General features: G+C 42.5%; 1 protein-coding gene across 1 annotated transcript in view; it reads left to right on the forward strand.

Annotated features, from left to right (window-relative positions):
* Positions 1 to 21,911, forward strand: part of ERP44 (endoplasmic reticulum protein 44) — a 161,102-nt gene extending 139,191 nt beyond the window's left edge. Inside the window, exons 10-12 of the mRNA XM_073630644.1 lie at positions 2,854 to 2,995; positions 19,403 to 19,505; positions 21,486 to 21,911. Of these exons, the coding sequence (XP_073486745.1) occupies positions 2,854 to 2,995; positions 19,403 to 19,505; positions 21,486 to 21,590 (350 nt within the window). The 3' untranslated portion in view covers positions 21,591 to 21,911. The remainder of the gene's footprint in view (positions 1 to 2,853; positions 2,996 to 19,402; positions 19,506 to 21,485) is intronic.
* Positions 21,912 to 22,185: the final 274 nt, after the last annotated feature.

The following is a 22,185-nucleotide window of genomic DNA, read 5'->3' on the forward strand; positions in this document are numbered from 1 at the left end:
CGGCCCCCCAAAAGTCTGAAGGACAGTACACTGGCCCTTTGTTTAGAAAGTTTGGAGACCTCTGGTCCATACAGTGGATATAAAAAGTCTACACACCCCTGTTAAAATGTCAGGTGTCTGTGAATGAGAAAGATAAAGTTTTGGAACTTTTTCCACCTTTTTAATGTGACCTATAAACTGTACAACTCAATTGAAAAACAAATCTTTTAGGAGGGGAAGTAAAAAAAAAAAAAAAAAACTAATGTGGTGGCATAAGTGTGCACACCCTCTTTTATAACTGGGGATAGAGCTTTGTTCAGAATTAGGCAGTCACATTCAAACTCATGTTAAATAGGAGTCAGTACACACCTGCCATCATTTAAAGTGCCTCTGATTAACCCCAAAGTTCAGCTGTTCTAGTAGGTCTTTCCTGACATTTTCTTAGTCGCATCCTACAGAAGAAAGAAGAAGCCATGGTCCGCAGAGAGCTTCCAAAGCATCAGAAGGATCTCATTGTTAAAAGGTATCAGTCAGGAGAAGGGTACAAAAGAATTTCCAAGGCATTAGATATACCATGGAACACAGTGAAGACAGTCATCAAGTGGAGAAAATATAGCACAACAGTGACCTTACCATAAACTGGACGTCCCTCCAACATTGATGAAAAGACTGGAAGAAAACTGGTCAGGGAGGCTGCCAAGAGGCCTACAGCAACAATAAAAGGAACTGCAGGAATATCTGACAAGTACTGGCTGTGTGGCACATGTGACAACAATCTCCCATATTCTTCATTGGTCTGGGCTATGGGGTAGAGTTTTTTTCTTCGTAAGCCTTTTCCTAAGAAAAACATCCAAGCCTTGCAAAAACGCATCTGAAGTCTCCCAAAGGCATGTTGGACAATGTGTTATGGTCTGATGAAACCAAGGTTGAACTTTTTGACCATAATTCCAAAAAGATATGTTTTGCGCAATAACAACCATACCCATGGTGAAGCATGGTGGTGCCAGCATCATGCTTTGGGGCTGTTTTTTTTTTTTCAGCTGGAACTGGGGCCTTTGTCGAGGTAAAGGGAATTATGAACAGTTCCAAATACCAGTCAATATTGGCACGAAAGCTGAACATGAAGTGGAACTTCATCTTTCAGCATGACAAGAATCCAAAGCGTACATCCAAATCAACAAATGGCTTCACCAGAAGAAGAATAACGTTTTGGAATGGCCCAGCCAGAGCCTAGACCTGAACCAGATTAAAAGTCTGTGGGATGATTTGAAGAGGGCTGTGCACAGGAGATGCCTTCGCAATCTGACCGATTTTTGGAGTGTTTTTGCAAAGAGTGGGCAAATATTGCCAAGTCAAGATGTGCCATGCTGATAGACTCACCCAAAAAGACTGAGTGCTGTAATAAACTCAAAAGGTGATTCAACAACGTATTAGTTTAAGGGTGTGTACACTTATGCAACCATATTATTTTAGTTTATTTTTGCTTCCCTCCACCTAAAAGATTTCAGTTTGTTCTTCAACCAAGTTGTACAGTTTATAGGTCACATTAACCCCTTCCCGCCGAGCGTACGCAGATATGCAGCCTCGGGTTTCGGGGGTTATACCGGGATGATGCCCGCAGCTGCAGGCATCATCTCCGTACCATTTTTTAGAGCAGGGGATCGGCTTTCCAGGGATAACAACCGATGCAGCTAAAAGCCGCTCGATTGTTATCCTGGAGGAGCAGGAGGGACATCCCACCCCCCCACCACCACCACCACCACCACCACCACTCTGACCGGGCCTCCCGTCCCACCGGCTTCATTCCAGTCTCCTGAATGTAAACACGGAAGCGACGTCACAACGTCACTTCCGGGTTACTCGGCTGCCATTGGCGCCGGATTTAAAAAAAATATACAGTATTCAGAATCGGCGATTTGAACACTTTGAAGTGCAAAGGAGGGATTGGAGGTCTTTTAGACCCCCAATTCCTCCATAAAGAGTACCTGTTACTGTCACAAGAGATGGTTTACATTCCTTGTGACGGCAATAAGTGATCAAATTTTTTTTTTTTTGGAAAACACAATTTAATAATATAAAAATAAATAAGAAAAAAAATTAAACGCCCCTGTCCCTGCGAGCTCACGCAGCAAAGAAAACTCATACGGAAGTCGCGCCCGCATGTGTAAACAGTTTTCAAATCACACATGTGAGATATCGCTGCGATCGTCAGAGCGAGAGCAATAATTCTAGCACTAGACCTCCTCTGTAACTAACCTGGTAACCGTAAAAAAATTTTAAAGCGTCGCCTATGGAGATTTTTAGGTACCGTAGTTAGTCGCCATTCCACGAGTGCGTGCAATTATAAAGCGTAACATGTTTGGTATCTATTTCCTCGGCATAACATCATCTTTCACATTATACAAAAAAATTGGGCTAACTTTACTGTTTTTTTTTTTTTTTTTTTTTTTTTTAATTCATGAAAGTGTCCCTTTTTCCAAAAACACCACTGCACAAATACCGTGTGACATAAAATATTGCAACAATCGCCATTTTATTCTCTAGATTTTCTGCTAAAAAATACATATAATGTTTGGGGGTTCTAAGTAATTTTCTAGCAAAAAATACGGATTTTAACTCGTAATCACCAAATGTCAGAAATAGGCTTAGGCATAAAAGGGTTAAAGGTGGAAAATGTTCTAAAATGATTTATCTTTGTCTCATTTTTTTTTTTTTTTTTTTTACATCACAGAAACCTGACATTTTAACAGTGGTGTATAGACTTTTTAGTGTGTGTGTGTATACTTACATACTTGTTTATGAGTTAAAAGCACTGTCTAGCATCTTCACAAACTGTTTTACTTGAGGAACTGTTTTCTTTTTTCTTTTATACAGGATCAATAAACTTCCTACATGCGGACTGTGACAAATTCAGACATCCTCTTTTACATATTCAGAAGAGTCCTGCAGATTGCCCTGTAATAGCAATTGATAGTTTTAGGCACATGTATGTTTTTTCAGATTTTAAAGATTTATCGTAAGTATATTTTTATTTTAATTTACCCCTCCCATAATTTTACATTGAATACCTTGAGATGGTAAAATTGCTATCTGTCTAAGAGCTCTGCATTCTGCTCTTCAATAGTAAAGCAGGTGCACCTCAGATGCCAAGAACAGATCCCCAGCTGAATTGGAAGCAAACAGAATGGATTGTTCAACTTTTGTGACATCCGTGTCATGCGTCCCCCCCCCCCCCCCCCCCCCCCCCCAACTTGTGAGTGACCCATGTTAGCTCTATGGGCAGGCCAAAGTAAAGACATGCATCCATTTTATAATCTTATTACTTTTTTCAGACCTAGACAGACTCTGAAGGGTAAAGCAGTTTACATCCGCCTTCCCATTAACTGACATTAAGTTAGACCCCTTTCACACTGAGACGTTTTACAGGTGCTTTTGGGCTAAAAACGCCTATAAAGCGCCTGAAAAACGGCTCCCCTGCATTCTCTGTGTGAAAGCTAGAGGGCGATGAGGCGATGCGCTGGCAGGACGTTAAAAAAAACTCCTGCCAGCAGCATCTTTGGAGCGCTGTACACACCATTCCTAAACCGCTCCTGCCCATTGAACTGAACCGCTGGCAAAGCGGTGTTTTGTGGGTCGTTTTAACCCTTTTTTGGCCACTATCGGGGATTAAAAGTGCTCTGCTAGCAGCCGAAAACCCCCGCAAAAATGTCGGTAAAGCGCTACTAAAAATAGCGGCGCTTTACTGCTGACGCCCAGTGTGAAGGGGACCTTACTGATCAGATGCACCTGAAAAACTGACAGGTGGATCTGATTGGACTGCTCCTGTGAAATTCTTCTTAGTGTTTCTAAAGCCCAATTTTTTTATTTTTTTCAGTAGGAAATGGTTAAAACACCCCTATTATGTGCATGCACTTGTCAAAGTTAACGCAGAAGTAGAATGTTCTACTAAAATCAAGACTTTCACATGGTACTTGAATGAAAAGTAGTTTAAAATTAGTTGAGTCTATGAAGGCACCATCAAATGGTTAGACAAGTGATTTTTATATTTTCTCATCTGACTAAAATTCTACTGGTGTAATGCCACCATTAGACTTCACTTGAGTATGTAGTGCAGTGGACCCTGTGCTTTCATGACTTGCTAAGAAACTGACTGGTTTTGGTTTAATTGCATAACAAAGTAGCAGGTTTTATGTATAGGGAGAATACATTTTAGAACACATGATCTGCATTTGCTGTATTTGTCATTACTTTTACCATGCTTTTTTAAATTTACAACTGTGTGTAAATGTCAGGTCTGGGTTAACTGTATACATTGCAATAACTAGCAAACTATTCTTCTGTTAACACATTATGTGAATAGATAGGGGAGAGTAAAGGGCAGGTAAACCGGATTCCTTTCTTGTATGAGAACAACAGCTCTCCAAGCAACAGTGCTGGAAATACAGCACTGGCTGCATTATCTGGAAAGTAAAAATATTGAGTTATACCGTAAACAAGACTGAACAGAGAATTTACCACATTTCCCAAGAGCTAACTTTTTTTTTTGTTTCCTCCCTATATGAATGTGTATAGATGTCTGTGGCTGAAGGTGTGTTAAAATCTGTTTTTACAAAACTACAGTTTTCCATTAATACAGTCAGAGCGCTAGCTTGAAAACATGGTTTGGTAGCTACATGTTAGAAAAACAGGGGAGTAGTTGCTGTCCACTCTTCATAAAAATAATGTGGTATAATGCACACATTTTAGGATGATTATATTCTTAGAGCTTGTAACATTTTAAAATGATTTGTAATGTAATCAATTTAAAATTATATTACTTTGACCAAGTCCCACTAAGTGACCTTCCAATGTCCAGTGATGCACTCTTCTGGACTGAAGAGTGGGGCAGATGGTGGGCTTGCCTCTAAAGTAATGCCTCTAAAGTAAAAATAGTTTTAGAAAAACACACAGTAGAGCAGGAATGTCCATACTTTTTTCAAAGAGGGCCAGATTTGATAAAGTCCAACATGCGTGAGGGCCGACCATTTTGTCTGACATTCTTTGAACCATTAAAATTCAGCCTACGTGTGTTTGTCCGAGCACTAATACACTGCCCAACAGGAATTCTCTTGCCTTTGTGGCTGTGTGTGGTCAGCTTGGGCGTGTTATTCATGTGTGTGTGTGTGTGTGTGTGTATGTATGTATATATATATATATATATATATATATATATATATATATATATATATAATATTTCTTTCTTGAACATCACGGGACACAGAGCCACAGTAATTACTGTTGGGTTATATAGGTATCACTGGTGATTGGACACTGGCACACCCTATCAGGAAGTTCAACCCCCTATATAATCCCTCCCCCTTGCAGGGATACCTCAGTTTTTACGCCAGTGTCTTAGGTGATGGACGTGTAAAGATGTCCTGTGCTGAGCTCCAAAGGGAATATCCTAAGATCCTATACTGGGGCAAGCCAGGCGAACCGGATCCATTCAAAGTGTCTTTTCATGGCCGAATTGAATGGTACCCGGGCCTCGTGTCTGAAGAAACGAGGTTTTACCGTAATGCTTCTCTTTTTAGAGAGCTGGACCCCGCAGATCAGAAAATGGCTTTAAACTTCCTAATTTCTGGCGAGGTGCTTTACGGTCCCAGAACTGTTGGATCCCCCTACTGATGGGGGCCCCAGTCTCTGACGGTTTTTTCAAACGGAGCCCACCGTGAGAGGTGAAGATTGGGTCTGTGTAAATAGCACCCTGCGGCTGGATAAGGTAAGAGGAGATTCCACAGAATTTTTGAGTTCTAGTGGCTTTACTCCTTTAAGGTAAATGCATGCTATGCCTATTGTGACCACCGGGGGCTGCCAAGAGCACAAACCTACACATGCTGACTGACTGTCTCAGGTGTTCAGTGCTGATTATGTCCCAGCATCTCAAAGCAGGCTGCAAGCAGGTAAGGTGGAAAGGGGGATTTCTCATGTTTGAATGTTCCCCCCAGGCTAGAGAGGGGCCACAGGGGTCTAGAAAGTGGTTATACCACCCGGGCTCTGCGGCCTAATGGCCACCATCTCTGAAGATAGCCGTTCAGGCAGATCTTGTTACCAGTCTCCCTCCTCCCCCCCCCCCCCATCCCCAGCCTTTTCTCCAGAAGCATGACAGGAGAGTCGGCAGTGCGGGAAGCGCTCGTTTTTTTCAAAACTCGAGGGGGGGGGGCGGTAGAGGAGGGGGCGGGATGTCAGCACAGAGTGTTTAGACTCCCACTCAGGCCAGCTGCAGGCTATTAAAGGCACTCTGTACAGGTGCACTCAGCCTTCTGAGAGACACAGAGCTGACGGTCGCATGTAAGGTGGGACACAGGCATTCTCCTAGGCAGCATTTACTGAAGTAACACCAGACTGAGCATTGGGTAGCAAGGCTTTTAGCCAGACTACATCGCTCAGCGGGCAGTGTTCATTTGTATACCTCACACCTTGTTGCTTTGCACTATGGGTAGAAGAGGTTCAAGCACCCCAGGAACCAGAGACACTAGGGGATCTCGTTCAGGTTCTGAGGGCCCCCTGTCAGCAGCATCCTCCCCCCCTAAAGATGGGCCAGGGACGGCTAGCCAGGGAGAGCCATCGGGGTCAGGGGCTACACCTGCTTCTGGCACTTCAGCCCCTGTATATATTACACAAGAGGTTTTTTCCTCAACCATTAATGGTCTAGAGGAAAGATTAATGGCCGTGATTACGTCTTCACTCAGTGGAAGAAAACGCACTAGGCTTTCCTCTGTTCCCCAAGACCCTCAGACTGAGGAGCTCTGGGATAAAGGAGATGAATCCCTTTCAGAGGATCGGGATGGGATGGATGATTCCTCTTCGGAGGATTCAGGTGGAGAGGGACCCTCTGCGACTTCCCAAGAGGAGAAAGTCTTAGTGCAGATCCTCACTGGATTGGTCCGCTCCACATTTAAGTTGCCCATACCTGAAACTGCTAAAGAATCCTCTTCTGCTTTGGGGTCGCTGAAACCTTTCCAAGCAGCACATGCTTTTCCTGTTCATACTTTACTTGAAAAGCTTATTTATTCTGAGTGGGATCACCCAGACAAACGTTTTTTTCCGCCGAGAAAGTTTTCAACACTTTATCCGATGGAAGAAAAGTTTATTAAAATGTGGGGAATACCGGCTATTGATGCCGCCATTTCCTCCGTAAATAATAGCCTGACTTTTCCTGTAGACAATGCTCAGATGCTCAGGGATCCTGTAGATAAAAGGATGGAATCCCTATTGAAGGATGTTTTCTCCTTAGCAGGATCAGTGGCCCAACCTGCAGTAGCAGCGATTGGAGTCTGTCAATACTTAAGAGACCATGTTAAGCAGGTCATCAAAGTATTACCTGAACAGCAGGCCCAGGGGTTTGCTAACCTTCCAGCGGCCTTATGCTTTGTGGTTGACGCCATTAGCGATTCTATCGTGCAAACCTCCCGTCTTTCACTGGGGTTGGTGCATATACGTAGAATCCTATGGTTGAAAAATTGGTCAGCCGAAGCACCATGTAAGAAGCTACTGGCTGGGTTTCCATTTCGTGGTGCAAGGTTGTTTGGAGAGGACTTGGATAACTATATCAAGAGCATCTCTTGTGGGAAAAGCACTCTCTTACCTGTCAAGAAGAAGAGTAAGCGTCCCTCTTTCAAACTGACTCTTTCCCCAGCGCCGGGGGCTTCAGCCTCCAGGCAGTCTCGACGGCCGCCTCCATCGGGGTCCAGAGACAAGAGTCAACCCCAGGGACAAAAGAAGTCCTGGGGAAAGAAGCCTACTAGGCAAAACACTAAGACCTCTGCATGAGGGGGCGCCCCCGCTCACTCGAGTGGGGGGAAGACTGCGACAGTTCTCAGAGCTCTGGCACGAGGACTTCCAGGACAGATGGGTAGTCTCCACGGTAACCTTAGGGTACAAGCTGGAGTTTCAGGAATTCCCTTCTCCTCGGTTCCTCAGATCAAATGTTCCCAGAGACCCAGAGAAGAAGCAGTCGCTCCTTCTAGCGTTAGAGCGACTTTTGTCGCAGGAGGTCATTATGATAGTTCCCGCAAAGGACCAGGGATTGGGCTTCTATTCCAACCTTTTTACGGTCCAAAAGCCAAATGGGGATGTCAGGCCCATTTTGGACTTAAGGGATCTGAACCGATTCCTAAGGATTCAATCCTTCCGCATGGAATCAATTCGAACAGTAGTTCCCACCCTGCAGGGAGGAGAATTTCTGACATCAATAGACATCAGAGATGCATATCTGCATGTGCCCATTTTTCCTGCTCATCAGAAGTTTCTGCGCTTCGAGGTAGGAGGGCGCCATTTCCAGTTTGTGGCTCTGCCTTTTGGGATAGCCACTGCACCTCAAGTGTTCACAAAGATCTTGGCTCCTCCTCTGGCCAGATTAAGGGCTCAGGGTATAGCTGTCATAGCATACCTAGACGACCTGCTCTTGATAGACCGGTCGGTAGCCTCTTTGAATGGAAACTTGAGGACCACGGTCAGGTATCTAGAACACCTGGGTTGGATCCTCAACTTAGAAAAGTCTTTCCTAAAACCAGTAAGAAGACTGGAGTATTTAGGTCTGATTATAGATACAAGCCAGGAGAAAATATTTCTACCCCAGGCAAAGATCACTGCTTTGAGAGAGCTGATTCTGACAGTAGGGACCAAGAAGGGTCCCTCAGTCCGCCTTTGTATGAGGCTACTAGGGAAGATGGTGTCTTCATTCGAAGCAGTTCCCTATGCTCAGTTTCACTCAAGAATGCTGCAACACAGTATTCTGTCGACCTGGAACAAGAAGGTTCAGGCATTAGACTTTCCGATGCACCTGTCGCATGCGGTGCGTCAGAGCCTCAATTGGTGGCTCATACCCGAAAACCTGCAGAAGGGGAAATCCTTTCTACCGGTTACCTGGACGGTGGTAACAACAGATGCCAGTCTGTCAGGTTGGGGAGCAGTTCTGGAACAGGCTGCGGTCCAAGGGGTATGGTCCAAGACAGAGAGGACCATACCCATCAACATTCTGGAGATCCGGGCGATACATCTAGCTCTAAAAGCCTGGACTATCAGGCTACAGGGTTGTCCGGTCCGGATCCAGTCCGACAATGCCACAGCAGTGGCTTATGTCAATCATCAGGGAGGCACCCGGAGCTGAGCTGCTCAAAAAGAGGTGAACCAGATCTTAGTCTGGGTAGAGATGCATGTGCCATGCATATCGGCAGTTTTCATCCCGGGAATAGAGAATTGGCAGGCGGACTATCTAAGTCGCCAGCAGTTACTTCCAGGGGAATGGTCTCTGCATCCCGACGTCTTTTGGGCCATATGCCAAAGATGGGGGGTTCCAGATGTAGATCTCTTTGCATCCCGATTCAACAAAAAGATAGACAGATTTGTGGCAAGGACAAAAGATCCTCTTGCATGCGGGACGGATGCGTTGGTGATTCCGTGGCATCGGTTCTCACTGATTTACGCATTCCCGCCTATTCTGCTACTACCACGACTCCTTCGCAGGATCAGGCAGGAAAGGAAGTCGGTACTTCTGGTGGCCCCCGCTTGGCCCAGAAGGACTTGGTATGCAGAAATAGTAAGGATGACGGTGGGTTCCCCGTGGACCCTACCGGTACGCCCAGACCTGTTATCTCAGGGTCCAGTGTTCCATCCTGCCTTACAAACGCTAAATTTGACGGTTTGGCTATTGAGACCCACGTTCTGAAGAGTCGTGGGCTCTCAGGTCCTGTCATATCTACCTTGATTAATGCAAGGAAGCCAGCTTCCAGGATGATTTATCATAGAGTCTGGAAGGCTTATATAACCTGGTGTGAATCCAGAGGTTGGCATCCCAGGAAATATGTCATAGGTAGAATCCTTGATTTTCTACAGATGGGATTAGAGATGAAGCTGGCCTTGAGTACCATCAAGGGCCAGGTTTCTGCTTTATCAGTATTATTTCAGCGGCCACTTGCTTCGCATTCTTTGGTCCGAAACTTTATGCAGGGGGTGATGCGTCTTAATCCTCCGGTTAAAGCGCCCCTAAACCCCTGGGACTTGAATTTGGTCCTGGCTGTGTTACAGAAACAGCCTTTTGAACCAATAAGTCAGATTCCTTTGGTCTTGTTGACAAGGAAATTTAATTTTTCTGGTGGCCATCTCTTCTGCTAGAAGAGTATCAGAATTAGCAGCTCTTTCCTGTAAGGAGCCTTATTTGATTATACACAAGGATAGAGTGGTACTACTCCCTCATCCTAGTTTTTTACCGAAGGTGGTTTCTGATTTTCATTTAAACCAAGACATTGTTCTACCTTCCTTTTTTCCAGATCCCTGTTCTCCGGAAGAGAGATCTCTACATTCGTTGGATGTAGTAAGAGCAGTTAAGGCCTATCTAGGGGCAACTACTCAGATCCGCAAGACGGATGTTTTGTTTGTGCTGCCAGAGGGTCCCAATAGAGGACAGGCAGCGTCAAAAGCTACCATTTCTAAATGGATTCTACAGTTGATCATTCAAGCTTACAGTTTGAAACAGAAGATTCCTCCGTTTCAGATCAGGGCACATTCCACAAGGGCTATTGGTGCTTCTTGGGCAGTGCATCACCGGGCCTCTATGGCTCAAATCTGCAAGGCCACAACCTGGTCTTCAGTTCATACATTCACCAGATTCTATCAGGTGGATGTGAGAAGGCATGAGGATATCGCCTTTGGGCGTAGTGTGCTGCAGGCAGCTGTACAGGGTCCTCAGGTCTGATTGCACCCTACTTGGTCGTGGTTCCCCCCCCTCAGGTAGCATTGCTCTGGGACATCCCATCAGTAATTACTGTGGCTCTGTGTCCCGTGATGTTCAAGAAAGAAAATAGGATTTTTAAAACAGCTTACCTGTAAAATCCTTTTCTTTCGAAGGACATCACGGGACACAGAGGTCCCGCCCCTCTTCTAATACACTATATTGCTTGGCTACAAAACTGAGGTATCCCTGCAAGGGGGAGGGATTATATAGGGGGTTGAACTTCCTGATAGGGTGTGCCAGTGTCCAATCACCAGTGATACCTATATAACCCATCAGTAATTACTGTGGCTCTGTGTCCCGTGATGTCCTTCGAAAGAAAAGGATTTTACAGGTAAGCTGTTTTAAAAATCCTAATATATATATATATATATAGATATATAGATATAGATATCTATATATATCTATATAACATCTTAAATAAAGAACAGCAAAATAAGGGTCAGTGCCCACCAATGCAGCCTAATCATTGCCACCAATGCAGCCTCACCATCGCCATCAGTTCAGCCTGATTGATGCCCATCTGCAGCTTCGGGGGGGGGGGGGGGGGGGAAGAGCGCCAACAGATTACATACAGGAGAATCTCCTGTTTACATGGCGGCCTCTTTAATACAAAGTCCCGCCACCTATGATAGGCAGAACAGTCGTCCAATGGCAGCCCAGGAGACGGGACTTCCTATCACAGATGCCGCTGAGTAAACAGGAGATTTTCCTGTATGTAATCTGACGGTGCTCGTCCCGCCCCCTCCAAGGCAGCGCCGATAAATACAGTATATATCTTTTGTAGCCCTGGGGGCCACAAAAGATATATATGTCCAAATTACCATGGAGCCACATTAAACCGGGGCGCAATTGGCCCGCGTCCTGGACTTTGGGCATGCCTGCAGTAGAGGTTTTCAAAAGACCCTTTTCCTTTCTCCCTCATTGAGGGACACAGGAATTCGGATAGTCATGATATACAGCCATCTACAGCAGACACTGGCAAAAAGAAAAAAAATTGTAGGCCAGTCCTCATGTAACCCCTCCTCTACCCAGGATGCCTTGGTTTTTTTATTGTCTTAGGAGTTTGGAAACCTTTTCCTCAGCTCTGGTTAGTTTGCCAGCCTTCTCTTCTTTGTGTATTGTTTTTCTCAGTGACTTTAATCAAGATTCCTTGCTACACCACTCCATTGAGCAGGTCTTTATGTAGCAGGTATTTGGATTGGCTCAGCCTTGCTTTGGAGGCCATATCTGGACCTTCATGGACTGGATGTGCAGGGCTAGTCTGGAATGTGACCTTCAGGCACTAGGCTTTGCATTGTGGTGCTTGAAGACCAGAGTCTACTGTGTTTAGGCTGTACATTGTATGAATTTCACCCAGTTTCTGATAAGAGAGCAAAAATTAATTCCATTGGGTGGCCCTCCCGCCACCCTTCCACCTGATGTCCTTTGCTTTAAAAATCGAAGGAACCTGGCAGAAAATTGTCAGTCGAACATTGGCTGCATCCAAATGGATTTAGCCATTGTTCTAATGCTGGTGGTGCTGGTTGTCAAAATACAGTAGCCCAAGCAGGAGATTTATTCATCCACGCTATATAGAGTATTCTACTGGACATTACCTAGCTGTTGCTGTGCCTTCACCTCTGGAAAGGATTGGAAGTCTTCTCTGCAACTTGACAACTTGGTCTCTACGATAGATATTGCTAAGAGTACTACTCTCCGTACTGTATAACCTAAAGACAATGTATTGGAGTTGGGCTTTCCTCAACTGGTAGTCCTTGCACCAAAAGGAGGGATTTGTGTACCTTGTTGCTCTTCATCTCCTGCGTGACAGGCAGGAATTATTGCTGAAGGGCACTGTGTCCCCTGAACTGGTAGCAGATGGATGCTGGGTTCCCTGCTACAGATTCCCCTGTTGGTGATTGAGTACACCTGGAGAACCTGCCAGGGGCAAAGGTTCTTGTTATGTGACTGTTTCATAGCCTCTTAAGAACTTACCCAGATTACTTTCCCTTATTCTGCCCTTAATGAGATTTATGTTCTTAGCGGTGAGGTTAAGTTTATGGTTTCTTGCTCCAGGGCTATGAATTCTTTCCTGGATCGTAGCAGGTCAGAAGATACTTGGCACTATGTTCTGTGCTCAAGGTTAGACATTCCTGCACTGTTCATTTGTGAGGCCACAGAGACACATTTTGAGTGTTTAAGTAGGTAGTTTTTTTTTTTCGTTTTTTTTTTAATTTGCCCTCCTTTTCTTCAGGTAGTCCTCTTTCATCGATCTGGGTTAGAAGTGTAAGGTTTAGGCCTTCCTTTGTAGACAGTCCAGTCTTTTAATGCAGAGACATGATTTTGTCTGAGGTTTTCCATCGGGGACCTGTTCTCCTGGGAGCTTGCCCCAATAATTATTTCTGTCGACTACATTGTGTTGTGAGTCTGTTTCTTCATTTACCGTGTAGTTATGTTACACCTGTTTTGGTTCCCAGTCTCTTGCTGGTTCAGGCTCAGTGATCTTTTTTGTCCTGTTCTTAAACTCTAAAGGTCGAGCCTTTTGTGGCTTTATCTTTGTTGTTGGCAGCTTCCCCTGTCCTGCAGGGGGCTTTACCTCACCTGGCTCGGTTTCAGGTGTTGATATTCCAGGTGGTCATGAGTTAGACAGTCCCATGTCCTTTTTCTTGTGGGCTTGTCATTGGCTGTTGCCCACCCATCAGTTTTAGACGACCTGACTATCTGAACTCCTATGATGAGAGAATGGAATAGTGAGACAATGCAATTTTATTATTTACCGTAAAATCCATTTTCTTGGAGTCTATTGAGGGGCATAAATAGGTCCCACCCCTTTGTTTTTGTTTTTTTTCTCTTGCCCTTGGCACTGCTTTTCCAAACACACAGGCATGTTGGGTTGAGGAGAGGTTGTATGGGGGGCTGCCTTACAATTTTGCTGTTTTTCCAGTCTGCAATCTTCCTGGAGGTGGCAGTGTAATCCAACAGTATCTGAATTCCTGAGTCCCTCAATGTACTCCAAGAAAAGTTCTACAGTAAGTTTAAAACTCTTATATTTTTTATGTCTGCTGCTGGGCAGGACATCTTAATGTTGTAAAAAAACATTTTTTTAAAGACTGGTAGCTTGTAAAAGACACTTTCAAAAATTTTAGGCATGGGAGGTCAGAGGTGGGGAGAAAAATCACAAAAGAGCACTTGCAAAGTTTTTTGCACTTTGAATTGACACTCTTATTTATACTGACCTAATAAAAATGTTGGTGCATGTACAGTATAGCCCACTTTTTTTTTTTTTTTTTTTTATAGGAGTAGAGAATAGAGTAACAAATTATTAAAACCACAGCCAGGTACTGTTTGCTGTCTGGGACAGGAAAGGAATATTCCCTAAAAGAGAGAGGGAGGGAGGCACATCTAAGTGCAAGATTATAAAGTTATTTTAATAGCGCAAACATAAATGCACTTACAGAAATGAAGGTATCATAGGCATATCTGTCAGTTAAAGGATCCCCCTTGAGGGGTGCCAGCAATCCATTTTTTTCCCCCAGCGATTAGCTGTATTTTCTCACTGCACAGGACACTATCTGCAGGGCAGGAAGTGAAGGAGATCTCAGCTGCCTGGCTTGGATCTTACAGGGGAAATGACGTCATCCGGTGGGCGGACCTCAATGTGTGGTGGAAAGGGAGAGACACAAAAGGCTATGCGCTCAGAGCATACAGCTCCTTCTACTGGCTTGTCAGTGTCTATAGTGGGGGCAGTTTAAATACAGTCCGATCATGGCTATGGGACTACAAGAGCCAGTGGACATAACACATGTCAAAAAGGCTTATTGGAAAATCGCATATTTAAGAGGCACAAGTACAGATTATAGGGAAACATAAGTATTAAAAAAAAAAGTCCATCCAGTTCAACCTTAAAAACAAACTATGTAACTAACTATCGTACAATCCAATATACCCAATTTTATACCCTCAGTTGATCCAGAGGAAGGCAAAAAAAGCCAGCAGAGCATGCTCCAATTTGCTACAGCAGGGGAAAAAAATTCCTTCCTGAGCCCCCCAAGAGGCAATCGGATTTTCCCTGGATCAACTTTACCTATAAATGTTAGTACCCAGTTATATTATGTACATTTAGGAAAGTATCCAGGCCTTTCTTAAAGCAATCTACTGAGCTGGCCAGAACCACCTCTGGCGGGAGTCTATTCCACATTTTTACAGCTCTTACTGTGAAGAAACCTTTGCGTATTTGGAGATGAAATCTCTTTTCCTCTAGACGTAAAGAGTGCCCCCATGTCCTCTGGGTTGACCATAAAGAGAACAACTCAACGCCAAGTTCACTATATGGACCCCTTATATATTTGAACATGTTGATCATATCCCCCCTTATTCTCCTCTTCTCAAGAGTGAATAAATTCAGTTCCTCTAATCTTTCCTCATAGCTGAGCTCCTCCATGCCTCTTATCAGTTTGGTTGCCCTTCTCTGCACTTTCTCCAGTTCCCCGATTATCCTTTTTGAGAACTGGTGCCCAAAACTGAACTGCATATTCCAGATGTGGTCTTACTAATGATTTGAACAGGGGCAAAATGATATCTCTCTCTCAGGAGTCCATACCTCTCTTAATACAAGAAAGGACTTTGCTCGCTTTGGAAACCTCAGCTTGGCATTGCATGCTATTATTGAGCTTATGATCTACCAAACCCCCAGATCCTTCTCCACCACGGATTCCCCCAGTTGTACTCCCCCTAGCATGTATGATGCATGCATATTCTTAGCCCCCAAGTGCATAACTTTACATTTCTCAACATTAAACCTCATCTGCCACAGTCGCCCAATTAGACAGTGCAGTGGTCGGCTTGTAAATTGGAGACATCCTGTAAGGACGTTATTCCACTGCATAGCTTTGTGTCATCTGCAAAGACTGAAATATTACTTTCGATCCCAGACCCAATATCATTTATAAAGATATTAAAAAGTAAGGGTCCCAGCACTAAACCTTGGGGTACACCACTGATAACCTTAGACCATTCAGAGTAAGTTTCATTAACCACTACTCTCTGAATTTACTCTTTTAACCAGTTTTCTATCCATTTACAAACTGATATTTCCAAGCCTGTAGACTTTACCTTACACATGAGCCGCGTGTGGGGAACTGTGTCGAACCTTTTGCAAAATCCAAGTATACCACAGCCACCCCTCTGTCCAAGGTTTTACTTACCTCTTCATAAAAAGAAATCAGGTTTGTCTGACAACTTCTGTGTCTTTCATGAATCCATGCTGTCTGTTGCTTAAAATGTTTTTTTCCAGCAAGAACTCGTCTATGTGGTCTTTTATTAAACGCTCCAGTATCTTCCCGACTATAGAAGTTGAACTAACAGGTCTATAGTTACTTGGTAAAGACTTTTATCTCTTGAAATATAGGGACCACGTTTGCCCTGCACCAATCCACTGGTACTATTCCCGTCATTAATGAGTCCCTATTTAATTTATCTTCACATGCCCTGTCCCCCTATGAAATCCTGTTATTAAACAAAGGCTTAACCTTTTGCTTAACCTTTAACCTTTTGCCCCCACGACCCACTCTCCCTAATCCGTTTATGCTCTACAAAGATCTAAATAAATAAATTCATGATCTGACTGTTAAAAGATTTTTCAATATAAAGTCTTTAGACACTCATTCCTCACCAGAGGTACCTGAGGTACAGACGAGTTCACTTTCCTCTCCCCATCCAGAAACGTCCATAGAAGATTTCTACCTGTCCATTCTTAAGGATCTGGAGGAATTTATACATGGAAAGCCACCACGATGACATAGAAAAACTGTCCCAACATTATTTGACCTCATCACCAGTACAGCACACCAACCTTAGGCCAAGTCAAACTTTAACCCTGTACACAAAAAAGGTCCTTATATACAGACTTTCTACGAAGTTGTATACTCGGATTTTGTCAATATGTGCCAATCTCATCCCCTCTGAATGTAAGGCTCTAGAGGATCTGGCCAGTAACAATAACATAATAAAATCAGCTGACAAAAGAGATGGAATTGTGATCCAAGACAAACGAGCATACATCCTACAGGCTACAAGACTATTGTCAGATTATTATACTTATAAAAAAAAAACTCCCCAGAGATCCCTTCCCATCCTTTTCACTGGAAGCAGCAGCATAACTAATACAGCACTCTCAGATGGCATCATTACAAAAATCATCCTGCCTCAAAATAAAGTTTTTAAAAAACACTATACTTTTATTATTTGCCCAAGGCCCATAAAAATCTAGAAAATCCACCTGGACGCCCCATAGTAGCCTTGATGGAGGGTTTTTTTCAACCGTTAGCCTGAAACCTACCCTTGCATATCAGAGATGGTACACATCTCCTACATATGCTAAAACCATACACCTGGGAACCAACTTACAGGTGGCTCTCTGGATGCTTCATCCCTTTACACATCAATACCACATGAAGTTGGACTAAGGGCTATAGAATATTTCCTTGGTAAGGATCAATGGATCAATCCCAGGCAAGCCCAGTTCATATTAGATGCCACTGCTTTCTGTTTAAACCATAATTATTTTGAATTCAATGGACAATTTTATCTGCAATCCAATGACACAGCTATGGGGGCTAATTTTGTCCCCAGTTACGCTAATCTAGCGATGGGCCTCTGGGAATTGGAGTATGTTAGTGACAAAAACCCTTTTGCCTTCCAGGCCGTTTATTACGGTCATTATACTGACAATATTATCACTCACTATGGGGATCACCTTTACCCACGTCACAGACCCAGAAAAATTGGCCTTTCTGGATCTGGAGATTTGCCATGATGGTACCATTATTCATGCATCTACTTATGTTAAACCTACGGCTGGTAACTTTTTCTTCTCCACTACAGAAGCTATCACCACCTGAAATGGATTAATGATATTTCAGAGAGTCAGTTCCACAGAATTCAAAATAATTGTACTAAGGACATTGATTTTGATACCCATGGAGAGCTCCTCAGTTCTAAATTCCTCGAGGAAAAAAAGTTATCCATCTCCTTTAGTATCTAAAGCCTTTGAACAATAAAAAAAATCCACCCCAAAAAGAAAAAAAAAACAGTAACAAGCAATCACAAATCATGTGGTTTACCACACCATTTCATGCCAAGTATAAAAATATGGAAGGCATTCTGTCTAAACACTGGTCCATTCTGCGTGAGGGCCCTTTCTTAAAAGATGTCATCAAACCCAAAGTATCATACGGAAAGGCCCAAGATAACACCCCACCTTTTTTTTTTTTTTTTTTTTTTTTTAACCCTTTATCCCTTCTCCATGTATACCCTTCCCCACCCCCCACCCCTCCCAATCTACCCCCCTCCCAATCTACCCCCCTCCCCCTTTTTCCAAAAAATCACCCTTCCCCGTTTTATATTAAATATGCACAAAAGGCATGTATAATTAATAATTATCAATTGATCCTTAATTTATAATAATCCATTCCCCTTTTTTCATAATCTCAATTTCCGTATGTACTGTGTGTATGTATGTATGTGTGTATATATAAAATATAATATTATTATTATTATGAGATTTCATATAGATAGATCTATCTATCTATATATTTTTTTGTTTTTAATTTTATCATGTGTCCATCTGTCTTAAGATCGTTGTTGTTTTTTTATACTTGTGTTTCCCTATAATCTGTACCTGTGCCTTTTTAAAGATGTGTGTTTTTCCAATATGCCTTTTTCACATGCGTTTGGTCCGCTGGCTCTTGTAGTCCCATAGCCATGATCGGACTGTATTTAAACTGCCCCCACTATACACACTGACAGGCCAGTAGAAGGAGCTGTATGCTCCGAGTGCCTAGCCTTTTGTGTCTTTCTTCCTGTCCTCCACACATCGAGGTCCGCCCACTGGATGATGTCATTTCCCCTGTATGATCCAAGCCAGGCAGCTGAGATCTCCTTCACTTCCTGCCCTGCAGACAGTGTCCTGTGCAGTGAGAAAATACAGCTAGTTGCTGGGGAAAAAACTGATTGCCTGCACCCCTCAAGGAGGATCCTTTACCTGACAGATTTGCCTATGATATTTTAATTTCTGTAAATGCATTTATGTTTGCGCTATTAAAATAACTTTATAATATTGCACTTAGATGCGCCTCCCTCCCTCTCTTTTACATTGCTTAGAGTACCTTGGATACGCTCTGGGGATGGCCTGCACCTGAAATTTTCCTAAAACTTGTATGGACAAATTCCAATCAAAACAAAAAAAGACAATATCAAACTGAACTATATCACAGGCTTTCTCATTGTCGTGCGCTGGGTAAACCTTTTCTTAGGAATATTCCCTAAAGGTACACAGAAATTGAACTGAAAGTAATGGACGTCTCACAAAGTGAGGGGGAAATCTTCTTTTGGAACAGCGGTCCCCCGAATAAGTGCTCCCATTAGAAGTCCCCCGTCTCTTGGGACAGCTCTAAAAAAAAAAAAAATTATTTCCCTCAACCGTTTCTTTTCAGTGGCCATGGTCACTGGTACAAACAGAGTGGTAAATCTCCCTAATGGGACACAAAAACACTTGATAGCACTTTATTCAAAATGGTGGAAAGGGTTTTGCCCAGAAATGCACTTTGAATGTAGTATGCTTTAATAAATAAAAAATAACCTTGTCTTCTTTTTGGAATAAAACATTTTCAGGATCTCTGGTAAACTAAAGCAGTTTGTATTAGATCTACACTCTGGAAAGCTACACAGAGAATTTCACCATGGACCTGATCCAACTGATGTTGCACCTGGACAGGTATAGTTCAAGAAACCTGTGTGTGTGTGTGTTAATAGGACAAAATAATATATTCTCTTAAAGGGTTAATCCACCAAAAAACACTTTTGGTAGATGCAGGAGAGGTAAAACACCTGACAGTTTCTTATATCACTCAGTTTGTATAGGTGAGATACCTGCTTTAGTTTTTGGGCCCCTGAATGACCATTATAAGGGATACTCACCCCCTTTCCAGTTTGAATTTATTTTGCATTGTGGAGAATGTAATGGTGTTGCTGAAACATGGGAAGGTGGACAGGAACACTAAAAACTTCAGATAGCCAGTGTAGCGTATTGGTGTCATAAGAAGTCAGGGGCAAACTCAACACACCAGATTTCACCTATAACAATTTTACTTTTGAAACCTTAAAATAAGCAGAGCATGAACACAAATTGATCTCATCTTTTGAACCTATTGTGTACTTTCACCCCGCTATGTATTAATTTGAAAAAAAAAAATAAAAATTCTGCAGCTTCACTTTTCACCTAATACTATATTATTGTAATTTAACATAATGCCACTGTGCGTTTTAGACTAGTCCCTTTTTGTCCATAGAAAATAAAATGTAAATTGTTTTTCTCTTGTGAGGTCTGCTTTATTCACTTCAAGACTGGACGCTTTCACCCCCTTCCTGCCCAGGCCATTTTTCTCTCACACTTTGACAATTACTCAGTCATGCAACACTGTACTCGAATGAAATGTATTAACTTTTTTGAGACAGATTTATTTGGTGGTATTTATTTATTTGATGGTATTTGTGACAGACTCACCTGGGACAGAGGCTTTTGGAGGGGACTGAATGCTGTCCTCTTGCCTACTGACTATGGACCCTGGCATTTGAGGCAGCTACAAGCATTTAGGAAGATATTCTGTTATGTAATGCAAAAGGACATTATTAAGGAAGTCATGATGGTCTCTGCATGCTTGGGACTCAGTGGACAGATGTATGTGAAAGGAATGCTGTAATTGAGATCTGGAAAGCCCGGGTCTTTCACCCAAGAGTTTATTGTGGTCATTAACACACCTTTGTCTCCTAGCAAACTGTTGGGGGATGTGTTTATACATATGTGTATTGTAAGTTGTGAGTGAGGAGACGGCATGTCTACCCTGAAAGGTCATTTTTCTGAGTCATCAGGTCTGGGTAAATGATTAGATAACTAGCTCATGTTAGGTTTCTGGTTACAGTTTGTATTGTCATCCTGCTGTATATATTTGTGCGTCATCTCAAATAAATCAGTCCATGTTCAGCAACCAAACGAGTATTGTCTTGTGGTTGTTAGCGGTTGGAATATCTGATATCTATATTCAGACTGGGAGGAAGTGGTTTATGAGGAAAGCAACTAGGCCTTGCCTTTTATTTTAATTTAATTTTAATTTTTTGAGGCCATAAAATGCCAGGACAGTACAAGTAAGTATTTTAGCATTTTCTTTACTGTATGCCATAAGAGTCTTTTTTCCCATCATCTGAATAGGTTGGTGTAGACGTGAGATGCTTTCCACACAAGTAATTTCAAGGAAAGCACTACTTGTGAAACAGACCTTTTGAACAATTATCCCAAGGCCAGGTGCACCATATGTCCTTTTGAATTTAGAGTTGATCTAGCGACAAAAATTGAGTTAATTAAACCCAAAGGAGAGAAAATGCAACTGTTCACACATGTCAAAGTATGAAACAAATCTGTACAACATACTCTAATTGACTTACAATTTGGTGTCTCTTCACACTTCAGATGCCCATTCTGTAGGCTTAGTAGATGGTTTCCTGTCCCAGCTCAGCTTGCTTCACACTATACTAAAGTGCAAAGTGTCACAAGCCTTGAACAATTGTTTTTTTTTTTTTTTTTTTTTTTTACTATATTTTTATGGCTGGTGTTTGTTTTTCTGGATGTGAATAAGAGGTTCTCATGGAAATAAAATAAAAATGATTCTCATTTTCTATCTTTTTTTTTTTTTTTCCACAGCAAATTGAAGATGTAGCAAGTAGTCCTCCCGAAAGTTCCTTCCAGAAGTTGGCACCAAGTGAATATAGGTATACCATACTGAAAAGGGATCGTGATGAGCTTTAAACACTTGGAACTACCTTGAAGCCTTAACATACCATGATCAAGTTTCAGTACGGTCAAATAAAGTTAGCCTATATTTTGATAATTGTATTTTTTATTTGGGATAAACAAACAGTAATGAATGGTTTATTTTTATTTGTTCCCACTGTTTGTAAATATGTTTGTGTTAGTGGTTTCTCTCTGTACAGACTTTTAAATGGATAGAATTCAAATTCAAACCCTGTAAACAAGCGGTCCCATTTTATAACTCATAAAAATGTGTCATGACAATATCCATGAGCTGAAATTGCACTCCCCACCACATTAAATTGGATTTTTTGGATATGTTCGGTGAGCTTGTTGTCTTCATTTCTGTGTGTGTTACATGTGAGCGTACACAAAAGGTACAGTATGCAATTGCGTAATTCGCCTCTATAGGCTGCCTGCATGCAGCTAGGGACGATAACAAACACAGCTTGCAAACATAATGATTGTCAATGCCTGTTGAATGAAGCCTTAAAGGACAACTAAACCTTTATTTTAAAGCAATAAATATTGTAATGAGCCTAGAACATTTATTAAATCGGCAACATAAATGCTTTACCTCACCCCCTACATT

Source organism: Aquarana catesbeiana, linkage group LG05, assembly GCF_042186555.1.
Source record: "Aquarana catesbeiana isolate 2022-GZ linkage group LG05, ASM4218655v1, whole genome shotgun sequence".
Classification (NCBI taxonomy): Eukaryota; Metazoa; Chordata; class Amphibia; order Anura; family Ranidae; genus Aquarana; species Aquarana catesbeiana.